General features: G+C 43.0%; 1 protein-coding gene across 4 annotated transcripts in view; it reads right to left on the bottom strand.

Moving 5' to 3' along the window:
• The window catches only part of PRPF40B (pre-mRNA processing factor 40 homolog B), a 206,580-nt gene extending 193,629 nt beyond the window's left edge, over positions 1 to 12,951 (bottom strand). For all 4 annotated transcript variants that reach the window (XM_082244918.1, XM_082244921.1, XM_082244919.1 and 1 more), the window contains exon 1: positions 12,905 to 12,951. In XM_082244918.1, coding sequence (XP_082101044.1) covers positions 12,905 to 12,907 — 3 coding nt within the window. In that variant the 5' untranslated portion in view covers positions 12,908 to 12,951. The remainder of the gene's footprint in view (positions 1 to 12,904) is intronic.
• Between the last annotated feature and the right edge of the window lie 202 nt (positions 12,952 to 13,153).

Genomic DNA, 13,153 nt, shown 5'->3' with positions numbered 1-13,153 from the left:
AGTTGAAGCTGTTATAGCTGTAAAGGGTGGGCCAACTCAATATTGAACCCTACGAATTAAGACTGGGATGCCATTAAAGTTTATGTGCATGTAAAGGCAGGTGTCCTAATACTTTTGACAATAAAGTGTATATACAGTATACCTAAAAAAGTATATCTAAATCCATTTTTAGTTTTGCATATAGTTGTGAACGGTCAGCACCCCTAACAAGTTTTTACTGCTGTTTCTGTCCCCGCTGGGAACACGTGTATCCCAACCAAGAAGTAAAAATGGAATATATCTCAAAAGGAAAAAACAAAAAGTTGCTGTAACAGCTTAAAAAGTAATATCCTTTCCACAAGTTGACAATGCTGCTGTCCTTAAAGAGGTGCTCTGGTCATTTTTGTGTCCCATGATCCAATGATGTGGTCACCCGAACTGTTGTTTCTCTCTCTTTCCTCTCTCTGGAACCGGCATTCCAACTGTGGGCACCTGGCTGTGACAGCTTGCAGCTTCACAGCCAGGTGTGCAATGCACATGCATGAGTTGTGTTGCGGCTGCTGACTTGTCCGGCAGTCTAGAACAGCCTTTTTTGACCAGGGTGCCCAGGCACTCTGTGGTGCCTTGAGGCTTCTTCAGGGGTGCCTTGGCAAAACGTCTAAAAACTGTTAAAAAATTGTATACAAGCCGGCAGGTGGATGAAGGCTGCCTTTTAGTTACAGAAAGCAACAGGTTTTCATTATACACAATTACGACTTTCTAGACACCAATGATGTTATCAGTTGATAAGGAGGATGTCGGTTGCCTCCACAGCACCCTTGTTTGACCCTCCTGTGCCCCTCACCCTCAGCACTGGGGTGACATTAGCTGACAAATGGAGAGAAATTGAAGGAGAAGAGAAACATTGGAATACTAGTCAGTACCAGTGGGCAAAAGTGTATTTGCTTTGGAAGAAAACATCACCTCTGAGTGGCCTGTGTGCGTGGATGTTGCTACATTATGTAAAACTATTAGAATAGTTTTTTACATTTTAGAATGGGGTGCCTCAAGACTGGTCATAATTTTAAAGGGTGCCTTGAGATTGTCTGTAATTTTAAAGGATGCCTTGATTGAAAAAAGGTTGAGAAACACTAGTCTAGAACAGCCTTTTTCAACTAGGGTGCCAAGGCACCCTGGGGTGCCTTGAGGTTTCTTCAGGTGTGCCTTGGCAAAATGCCTAAGAAATGCCCAAAAATTGTATACAAGCTGGCATGTGGATGAAGGCTGCCTTTTAAATACACTGAGTCAAGAAGAAGAAGAAAAACATAGGCATACCAGTCAGAACCATTTTGTAAATCTGTATTTGCTTTCGAAGAATAAATCACCTCTAATAGCGGGTGTCCTACTTGGACGTGTGGATGTTGCTGCATTATGTAAAACTATTAGAATAGGGGTACCTCAAGACTGTCCATAATTTTTAAAGGGTGCCTCGAGACTGTCCATCACTTTGAGAGTAGGCCTCGAGACTGTCCACAATTCTTAAAGGGTGCCTCGAGACTGTCCATAATTTTTAAAGGGTGCCTCGAGACTGTCCACAATTTTTAAAGGGTGCCTCGAGACTGTCCATAATTTTTAAAGGGTGCCTTGAGACTGTCCATCATTTTTAAAGGGTGCCTCGAGACTGTCCATCATTTTTAAAGGGTGCCTCGAGACTGTCCATCACTTTGAGAGTAGGCCTCGAGACTGTCCACAATTCTTAAAGGGTGCCTCGAGACTGTCCATAATTTTTAAAGGGTGCCTCGAGACTGTCCATCATTTTTAAAGGGTGCCTTGAGACTGTCCATCATTTTTAGAGGGTGCCTCGAGATTGTCCATAAGTTTTAAAGGGTGCCTCGAGACTGTCCATCATTTTTAAAGGGTGCCTTGAGACTGTCCATCATTTTTAGAGGGTGCCTCGAGACTGTCCACAATTTTTAAAGGGTGCCTCGAGACTGTCCATCATTTTTAAAGGGTGCCTCGAGATTGTCCATCATTTTTAAAGGGTGCCTCGAGACTGTCCATCATTTTTAGAGGGTGCCTCAAGACTGTCCACAATTTTTAAAGGGTGCCTCGAGACTGTCCATCATTTTTAAAGGGTGCCTCGAGACTGTCCACAATTTTTAAAGGGTGCCTCGAGATTGTCCATAAGTTTTAAAGGGTGCCTCGAGACTGTCCACAATTTTTAAAGGGTGCCTCGAGATTGTCCATAAATTTTAAAGGGTGCCTTGACTGAAAAAAGGTTGAGAAACACTGCTCTAGAAGGCTGCAGGGAGGCAGGGGGAGAGGAGAACTCCCACTCGGTAGTGGGAGTGGGTACCTGTCAAAACTAGGTACCTACTCCCCCTCCCCAAAAAAAGATTAAATACCAAATCTGGCAGGGGAGGGGTGGTGGGGAGTGCTTAAAGTACTAGTGACACAATGGTATTTCTGGATTCTGTTAATAAAAGAGCCCATGCCCAGCTACTGATATTTGTTTGTAGCAAATATTGTCAAACATGTATATCTCTAATGATTATTCTAAGATCGCGCCATCCCATGCAGCAAATTACATAAAATGTAGCCACAGCATAATGTGTTTTTTTTCTAGCAAGGTCTACAGTGGCAGCTTACATGTTTCCTAATCCTTCCAAAGGAGTCATGAACAGAAAAAAAAAAAAACTTCACAAAGGTGCTAACCCTTCCCATATCATAAACGTATAAAAAGGTATTGGTCGGTGTACTGCTAACAACTGTCTATGCACACATTTGCTCCTAAGCATAATATGGAGCTCCTACTTCTACATGGATTCATCTACTACTAATAATAAAAGCACTGAGTGTCATTACTGGAACCTGAACCTGTGAAACAATACCAGAAATACTCTGCAATCAAAGATTAGACAGCTCTGGAAATATATAGCATCCAAACATCATGTCACCACTCAGCTATGTCAGCTCTATGTCCCTAAGCAAGTCACTAAAAGGGAATCCAACGAACACTAGGGAAGGAAGAATTGAATTTCAGTATGGTAATATCAGCTCACACAAACTGTCTGCAAAGGCTCCAAATAAAATGTTATGATACACCATTAAAATATGACTAATCTAATAAAGTGTACCTAAATCCCAAAAACAAAAACTCACTAAACGGAATTTACTTAGGCCCCTTTCCCACTTGTGCGACTTGTCCTGCGACTTAGGACTACAAAGTTGCATGACAAGTCATACCCCATGATTTCCAATCAGTACTGTTCATATCTGTGCGACTTCAAGGTAGTCCCTGCACTACATTGGTCTGACTTTGAAGTGACTTGAGGTCCATAGACCTCAAAATTACACAGGCATTGCTTCAAGTCCCGTCAAAGTCGTGTCAAAATCTAGTGACTTTTACGTGACACAAATGTGATTCTGGATCAGCCAGAATCTGGAACAGCTGTGTATTGCAACAAATCAGCTTCTAGCTTTCATTTTTAAAGTTTACACTGACATTAAATGTAATTGTTTTTAACCACTTAAAGCGGTTGTATCCCCTGTGTAAAAAAAAAAAAAAACCCTGCAGAACAATGGCATAATGTGCTAGTAAGCAGGGGTGACCAGCGCTATGGAATTTTCAGTAAATGTGTGTGTTCTTTATCACAGAGGTGTCAGCTGCCAACAACCAACCCCTAAGGGTTAAGAAAGTGAGATGTGTGCAAAGGATTGAAACGGCGCTACCTTACAAGTGATAAAGTGCCAAGTGTACAAATAAATAAATCGTGATACAGTTAGATTTTTTATATATATCATAAAATTAATAAATATAAATATAAAGTGCACTAGTGGTTGTAGTCAATGCTGTGACCAATTGTTAGCCCCAAGAAGGCGTGCAGAAACAAGTGAAAGTGCTAGTGCAAATAAATCAAGTTAGAAAACTAATTTGTATAATTAGTGAATTTTATTGTAACAGAAAAGCTGAATACTTTACAGTGTGATAGCACCAGTGAAAAGTTAAATCAATAGATAAGATAAAGTTCCTCTTGGTGAAAAATGACCATAAAGTTCCACCAGAAAAAATTATAAATAAGTGAAATGAATGGGTGAAAAAACAGATGTAAGGATTTCTTTTTGTAGCGATCACCAGTGTGCCCACTAGGTGTCGCACCTCTCATACAACCTGCTTGTGGTGTATTCCGTGGGACAAATATAGCGTTTCAGGGTCTCTCCGCTGTGTTCCTCTCTTAATTTCCTCAGAGACAAGAAGAGAGAGAGGGAGGACCACTTGGTGTAATAACAATGGCAATCAGGGAAAAGGCGACGGTAGTAACTAGGGCGGAGTCATACGTCATTACGTCACTTTCGGGTTTCGGAGCCAGGGCCGTGGAACGCGGAAGCTTCCCGGTTTCCTCTTTCACTGATCGTGGACAGCTATAACCGTGAGTTATACCGTCGCCTTTTCCCCGAAAAAAGCAAAAAAAAAAAAAAGTCATTTTTTTCATCAAGAAAAAAATGGGCCCTTTAAGGCCAATGTTAGCTCCAGTCCTCCAAGGTCATAGAGTCGAGTGGGGGCCAGCTTGCCCTCACTCGACTTCCTGCCTTAAAGGGTAAAGGACTGTATCGTTCTCCCTGTTACCGACAGCTCCGGAAAGCGGAAAAAACGACCGGGTGCCCCCTCTCCTGCCGCCCATTAAAGTGACCTTGCAGCGAATTCGCCGCTGGGACCACTTTTATGTTAAAGTAGACTGCCCGCCATTTAAAAAAATACCGGGGTTATGGCAGCTATCTGCTGCCATAACCCTGGTATTTAAAGTCAAAGTAACGACGTAAAAACGTGGCGGGGGGTCCGTAAGTGGTTAGTAAAAAAGAGGTAATACTTTATCCGTTCTTTGCAACCATACTGCACAGAAAAGTCAATTTCCTCCTCTTCTCCCAGTCCCCACCAAAGCTGTAGGTTCCTGTAGCGAGCTGAGAGCTAAGGGGCACCCAAGCGAGCACGCTCCCATTGGGCCCTCACGCTGGGCTGTGTGTGTCTATAGACACACACATTGTGAGTAAACCACACCCTCACAGAGGAGTTTGACTGACGGCAGCAAGAGCTTATGGCTTTACTGCCTTCAGTTTTTCCTGTGGAATCAGGAAGTGACAATGGAGCTAAAGACAGCACTGGAGACGTGATATGGAGGCAGGTAAGTGTTTAAGGACTTGGGATAGGGGGTGGAACAGGTAGTGAGGCGTTTTTTTACCTTAATGCAGAGAATGCATTAAAAAATGTGACTTTAGTACTATTTTAAATGAGCAAGCTGAAGATAGAAGCTAAATGGTTACTATTCACTACTCCAGATTCTGTCTGCTCCAGTTTTAGTAAATAACTCCCCCCATTATTAATTGGAGTTTTTCAGTCTCTAGATATGGTGGCTGTGTTCGTTTTTCTTTTTATTATTATTATTTCAGGTACTTATATAGCGCTGTCAATTTTACGCAGCGCTTTACATATACATTGCACATTCACATCAGTCCCTGCCCTCCAGGAGCTAACAATCTAAGGTCCCTAACTCACATACATACACAGTAGGGCCAATTTTTTATACAGGATCCAATTAACCTACCAGCATGTCTTTGGAGTGTGGGAGGAAACCGGAGTACCCAGAGGAAACCCATGCAGGCACAGGGAGAACATGCAAACTCCAGGCAGGTAGTGTCGTGGTTGGGATTTGAACCAGCGACCCTCTTGCTGCTAGGTGAAAGTGCTAACCACTACACCACTGTGCCGCTTAGTTCTTTTATTTTGACCTGTTGATCCTGTCAGTAACACACTTCCTATCCTAGGTTTATAATGCTTACTCATTGTACTGTATCTGTGGAGGAACAGCCTCCATCCATCTAAATAACATAGGGTGAAAGTATTCTGTTTACCTTAACACACTTTAAAAGAACTGCAGCGTGCACAGGACAGCACTGGATTTCTGGCAGGATCAACAGGTTTTCTTTTTTGGCACTTATCAAAGACATATAACACAAGATTTTAATATTATATTGAGCAAACAGGAAAGGGTAATTGTTCGGATTTACCTACTGTTTTAACCCTTGTTTTAAAACTCTCCCACTAATAGGCTTTGTGTGTGGTGCATCATCCTCGCATTTTTTTATGTTTTTGGCAGGAAAGCATACTTTTTTTGATTTGTAAAGTTAACTACCTGCCGACCGCCGCAAGTAAATTTACTGCGGCGGTCAGCCCCGGCCAGGCAGAGTGACGTTAATTAACGTCACTCGCCTGTCACTCCTTTTAGAGCCAATAGCGGGCGAGCGCGCGCCCGCTGAGGTGCGCGCCCGCCTCGGCTCATTCAGAGAGGAGTGCGGGCGTGTGACCGGCGGACCCGATGTCCGCCGTTCACAGTACGATCGCCGGTACAGCGGGAGAAAGGCAGAGCGGCTTATGTAAACAAGCCGCCTGTCATTCTCCCCTGTGTAAAAATGAAGATCAGACGGTTCTACTATGTAGAACCGTTGATCTTTGTTTTTACACTAGGAGACCTGTCCCTGTACAGTAAGAAGCACGCCCCTAGGACACACTTAACCCCTCCCTGTCCAATACAGTTAACCCCTTCCCTGCCAGTGTCATTTTTGCAGTAACAGTGCATATATATAGCACTGATTACTGCAGTAATGTCACTGGTACCCCCAAAAGTGTCAAAAATGTCAGTCAAGGGTCCAATCTGTCTGCCGCAATGTCGCAGTACCGCAAAAAAAACGCAGATCGCCGCCATTACTAGTTAAAAAAAAAACCACCAAAAATGACAAAAATCTTTCCCTTTGTTAGTAAACGCGAAAACTTTTGCGCAAACCAATCAAAATACGCTTTTTGCGATTTTTTTTACCAAACATATGTAGCGTAAAACAATTTGGCCGAAAATGTTAAAAATTTTAGATTTTTACATTTTTTTGGGGGGAATTTCATATAAAAAAAAGTGAAAAATATTGTTATTTTTGCAAAAATTACGCTCTTTTTTTGTTTATAGCGCATGATCAAAAAATCGCACAGGTGATCAAATACCACCAAAAGAAAGCTCTGTTTGTGGGAAAAAAAGGACATCAAATTTGTTTGGGTACAGTGTCGCACGACCGCGCAATTGTCCGTTAAAGTCACGCAGTAAAAAATCGCAAAAAAACCCCTGGTCAGGAAGGGGGTAAAATCTTCGGGGCTTAAGTGGTTAAAAATGCACAAGAAATCCACAGCATCCCTTAAACCTTTTGGGGTGCCATTGAAAATCACGGGCATCGCACAGGCATCCCGCGATTTGCAATGATTCCGAATCGCGGGCAGAATCGATGTGATTCTGCCCGTGATCCGCTATGCCCACATGTGAATGTAGCCTTACTGTTTTCAGTGTGTTCTGTGCAGAAAACTGCAGGTCACCACACAGAGTGTGAATGAGCCCTAAGGCGACATTCACAGTCTCTGCATGAAAAAACAATTTGTTTTAGATTGTGAGCTAGTCTGCTGTATGCCAGTGGTGGGGGGGTATCTTGCATTTTTAAAACAGAAGGCATTGGGCTTGATTTACTAATGGCAAAAAGACTGTGCACTTTGCAAAGTGTAGTGGCTCCAGAGCTTAGTAAATTAGGTAAGTCTTCGCTTTGCAAAGAATATCCAATCACGTGCAAAAAAAAAAAAAAAACTGCATTTTTACTTGCACACGATTGGATAATGGAAGTCAGCAGAGCTTCTGCTCACTTACTAAGCCCTGGAGCAACTGCACTTGCAAAGTGCACAGTCTATTTGTTTTTACTAAATCAACCCTATTGTTTCTCTTTTTTCTTTTACCTTTATTGAAATGTCAAACTGACATTTCATTCTCATCTATCTATGGTACGGTGATTGGTGCTGACATCAGGTGATCTCTGGTGCGTTGCAGAAAAATGCAAACATGCTGCTGCACTTCCCAAAGGCTATTTCTGAAGGCAGCATTGCAGTGTGAACAGCGCCCATAGAAAATAATAGTTATGGATGTGCCTTTGCGATGACTTTTGTGGTTCCAGTATGAAAAAATGTCTTTGACCACTTTACGTCTGCTCACAGTAATACTACTGTGGCAGAGTGGCTCGTTATCGTCTGAGGACGTAGTATTAACGTCGTCAGACACTCCCCCTTCTGGGCGGCGCTTGCGCGCCGCCGGAGGCTCGCTCCCGCTGTTTTCATTCACAGCGGGAGTCGGGCCAGGGGAGGAGCAGCGGCGATCGCCGCTGCTCTGCCCCGATCGCCGGGGATCTAGTGTGGAGATCCGCCCGCCTGTGTAAACACAAGCGGACGGATCTCCATAGTGACAGGGAGTGACAGATCGGACTGTTCAGCATAGCTGGACATCCAATCTGTCCATGACTCACTCAGTCACCTCCCCCCCTACACGTCAGTAAGCACCAGGCATACATTAACCCCTCCCTCTCCAATAAAATTAACCCCTTCCCTGCCAGTGTCATTTTTACAGTAACAGTGCATATATATAGCACTGATTACTGCAGTAATGTCACTGGTACCCCCAAAAGTGTCAAAAATGTCAGTCAAGGGTCCTATCTGTCCGCCGCAATGTCGCAGTCCCACAAAAAAAATCGCAGATCGCCGCCATTACGCGTTAAAAAAAAAAACACCAAAAATGACATAAATCTTTCCCTTTGTTAGTAAACGCAATAACTTTTGCGCAAACCAATCAAAATACGCTTATTGCGATTTTTTTTACCAAACATAGGTAGCAGAAAACAAATTGGCCAAAAAATTTTTAAAAAATTGGTTTTTACATCTTTTTTGGGGGGAATTTCATATAAAAAAATGTTAAAAATATTGTTATTTTTTCAAAATAAACGCTCTTTTTTTGTTTATAGCGCAAAAAGTAAAAATCGCACAGGTGATCAAATACCACCAAAAGAAAGCTCTGTTTGTGGGAAAAAAAGGACGTAAATTTCGTTTGGGTACGGCGTGGCACGACCGCGCAATTGTCAGTTGAAGTCGCACAGCGCCGAATCGCAAAAAGTGGCCTGGACGGAAGACAGCAAAATCCTCCGGTGGTAAAGTGGTTAAAAGCACATAGTGTAAACACGCTTCCATTTACACCTAGTAAGCACTTAGTGTCCATTCACACTAATACGACTTGTCAGGCGACTTGGTCAGCCTGACAAGTCGTGCACCGTCGCGGTCCATTGAGTGAAACGGTTCTAATAGGAGCGACACAAGTCGCTCCGACTTAGAAAAAGGGTCCTGTACTTCTTCGGGGTGACCTGGAGCGACTTGCATAGACATTCATTTTATGAAGTCCGTGCATGTCGTGCCGAAGTCGCGCTGCACGCGACTTCACAGATCGCCCCCGAAGTCGTGCCGCTTCAGTGTGAATGCGATCTTATAACAATGCTTATACAGGTATTTCTTCTCCATGTTTCATTTTGCACTTGCATGTGATTTTTTTTAAGTGTTTTAAGCCTCATTCACGCAGGGTGTAAATAACTGCATGTTTGGTGAGGGCTGTGTTCCCCTCCATTCAGATGCACGGGTGTTCCAAGCATTCCTATGCAGGCAGTCCCATTGTTGACAATTGGGATACAGAGGGGTTGATTTACTAAAACTGAAGAGTGCAAAATCTGGCGCAGATGTGCATCGTAGCCAATCAACTTCTAACTTCAGCTTGTTCAACTAAGCTTTGACAAAAGAAACCTAGAAGCTGATTGGTTTCAATTCAGAATTTGCACTCTCCAGTTTTTTTTTATTGCAAAAATGTAACTTTATTGAAAAAAAAGAAAGGTGCAACATACAGCAAGTATAGATTTGCACAACGTTTTGAAAAGTAAACATACTCATACAGTAGGTAAATGAAAAAAAAAAAAAAAAAAGAATAAGACATAACTTAGAATATAACTAGTATTGGCCTGACACAATCAAGGCGAATATCAGGCGGGGAGGGGAGGGGGACACACACTGCCAGGTACATCGGCACATCACAAGGACAAGCCTAACCAGAGAGGTAGTCCGAAGCGGCCAACACCACCACACCAAGTCCAGAGCGCTCAACTATCCCGCTGAGGGTTCCCGGGTCCACCTGTCCCAAATTTTGTTAAATTTTGCAGGGCATCCCCTATTAATGTAAATCAGGCGTTTATAAGGCAGGACATTGTTGACCTCCAGTTTCCAGGAGGAGAGGGTGGGCAGTGTAGTGCGCATCCACTGCCTGGCAATAAATAGTCTCATGAAGAAAAGTCGTAGTGGGTTTGTCCAGATCCCCATCAGGGAAAATACCCAGCAAGCAAGATTTAGGGCAGAGAGTCAGAGGGGACCCCATGTTGTCATGTAGGAACTGTATTACCTGTCTCCAGTATCCCTGGATCAAGGGGCACTGCCAGATAAGGTGGAAAAAAGTGCCGGAGTGTTAAGAGCACATAGGGCAGTAGGGCACGCACTCTCCAGTTTTTGTAAATCAACTGCAGTGGCTGAAAGGATGCAATGGTAGAGACTTACTGAGAACAGAGAATGCAGAATTTGGTGCAGCTCTGCAGAGAAACCAATCAGCTTCCCAGCATTATTCTTAAAACCTAAACAAGCTGAAGTTAGAAGCTGATTGGCTGCCATGCACTGCTGCACCAGATTCCGAGTGCTCCAGTTTTAGTAAATCTGCCCCAATATGACATCTGTGTGGGTGCAGGTGTGTGTCCCCAAATGCAGACAGTGTGTGTTCAGGGACTCGCACCCATATGGATATCAAATCAGGAGCAATGTCTGTGCAGCCACTGCATCCCAACAGACATCAATGGGACTGCCTGCACAGGGATGCAGGGATCACCTGTACATCTGCATGCAGGTAAACATGGCTCTCCTCCGGTGTATGCTTTACTATGTGAATGAGGCCTTACAAGCGGTTTTACAAGCTCCTGGGTGGGTGAAGACTGGAGGTGAACAGTTCCAGGGCAAATACATGTGAAAGCGCTTCTGCGCAAATACAGATGCTTCCATTAAAGTCTATAAGGAAAAAAGCTCCAAAAATAAAGCTCATGTACCTTTCTGAGCTTTTAGTGACTGAGCCTATACATGTGAACAGCCTGTATTGATAGAGATATAATCAGCCTATATTGATAAAAATGTGATCAGCCTATATTGATAAAAATGTGATCAGCCTATATTGATAGAGATGTGATCAGCCTTGTATTGATAGAGATATGATCAGCCTTGTATTGATAGAGATGTGATCAGCCTATATTGATAGAGATGCGATCAGCCTATATTGATAGAGATATGATCAGCCTGTATTGATAGAGATGTGATCAGAGATAACAGCCTGTATTGATAGAGAGATAACAGCCTGTATCGATAGAGATATGATCAGGCTGTATTGATTAGGATGTGATCAGCCTATATTAATAGAGATATGATCAGCCTGTATTGATAGAGATATGATCAGCCTGTATTGATAGAGATGTGAACAGCCTATATTAATAAGGATGCGATCAGACTGTATTGATTAGGATGTGATCAGGCTGTATTGATAGAGATATGATCAGTCTGTATTGATAGAGATGTGAACAGCCTATATTAATAAAGATGTGATCAGCCTGTATTGATAAGGATGTGATCAGCCTATATTGATAGAGATATGAACAACCTGTGTTGATAGAGATATGAACAGCCTGTATTGATAGATATGAGATCAGCCTGTATTGATAGAGATGTGATCAGCCTGTATTGATAAAGATGTGATCAGGATGTATTGATAGAGATGTGATCAGCCTGTATTGATAGAGTTGTGACCAGTCTGTATTTATAGAGATATGATCAGCCTGTATTGATTAGGATGTGATCTGGCTGTATTGATAGAGATATGATCAGTCTGTATTGATAGAGATGTGAACAGCCTATATTAATAAAGATGTGATCAGGCTGTATTGATTAGGATGTGATCAGCCTATATTGATAGAGATATGAACAGTCTGTATTGATAGAGATGTGACCAACCTGTATTGGTAAAGATGTAATCAGGCTGTATTGATAGAGATGTGAGCAGTCTGCATTTATAGAGATATGATCAGCCTGTATTGATAAAAGATATGATCAGCTTGTATTGATAAGAGATGTGATCAGCCTGTATTGATAGAGATATGATCAGCCTGTATTGATAGAGATATGATCAGCCTGTATTGATAGAGATGTGATCAGCCTGTATTGATAGAGATGTGATCAGCCTATATTTATAGAGATATGGTCAGCCTGTATTGATAAGAAATATGATCAGCCTGTATTGATAAGAGATATAATCATATTGATAGAGATGTGATCAGCCTGTACTGATAAGAGATATGATCAGTCTCTATTGAACAGAATGGAGCTTCTACTGCATGTTGCACTTAGGTATAGAAACACTCTGGTGTATTGAACTGTATTGTAATTGGACTCTCCCTTTATATTATAAAGCACTGCACAAACTTTTGGCATTATTTAAATCCTGAGTAAAAATAATAATAATAATAAAGGTGTAAACAGGGACTAACAGGAGTTACAGGGTGGGGGGTTATAAGAGAGGTAGAATAATAATAACCCATTGTGCAGTCCTGCAGCAAAGCCAGGTGCCCAGTCCCTGTGCCAGTCATGGGTTCAGGATGTGATAGAAGTTGTTTATGACCCTGCAGTCCAGTGACATTGTACAATGACTTTCCCCCATACACAGCCTACCTCTAGGATCACAGGGCTCTTATATAAGGAGATCTAGCAATGTCCTATGGGGAATGTCCATACACTGTGCACACAGTCCCTTCACTGAACAAGGCTCCTGTGTATTCCAACACTACCTTCATAATAAGCCCTCTACACCACAGCCGCTGTGTGCTGTCCCCCCACTATACACACACATATAAAGCCCTGCACCCCCCGCCATACACCACCCCCCTCTCCATGCATTCCCGGCACCCCGATATACAGCTCCCTCACCATCCCTGCTTCAGCCGTGAGCCGACTCAGGCTCCTCCCCCTCAACAAGCCGCATGGCCATTGGCAGAGGAGGCGAGGAGGGCGGGGCCTGTGTACTGTAACCTGAGTGATGCCAGTCGGGCACCGTGTAATCATAGAGTGCCCGCTACTGTGTAACACCGAGCATGGAGGGGAGGAGTCACCCACCCAGAGAGAGCTTTATCCCCGGATCAGGGCTGTGCAGATGGAGAGGAGATCAGTGACAGCTGT

The sequence above is a fragment of the Pelophylax lessonae genome (genome assembly GCF_965119305.1).
Source record: "Pelophylax lessonae genome assembly, chromosome: 2".
Taxonomy (NCBI): domain Eukaryota; kingdom Metazoa; phylum Chordata; class Amphibia; order Anura; family Ranidae; genus Pelophylax; species Pelophylax lessonae.
Note: the sequence above shows the minus strand (reverse complement) of the source record. Positions and strands in the feature narration are given on the sequence as shown.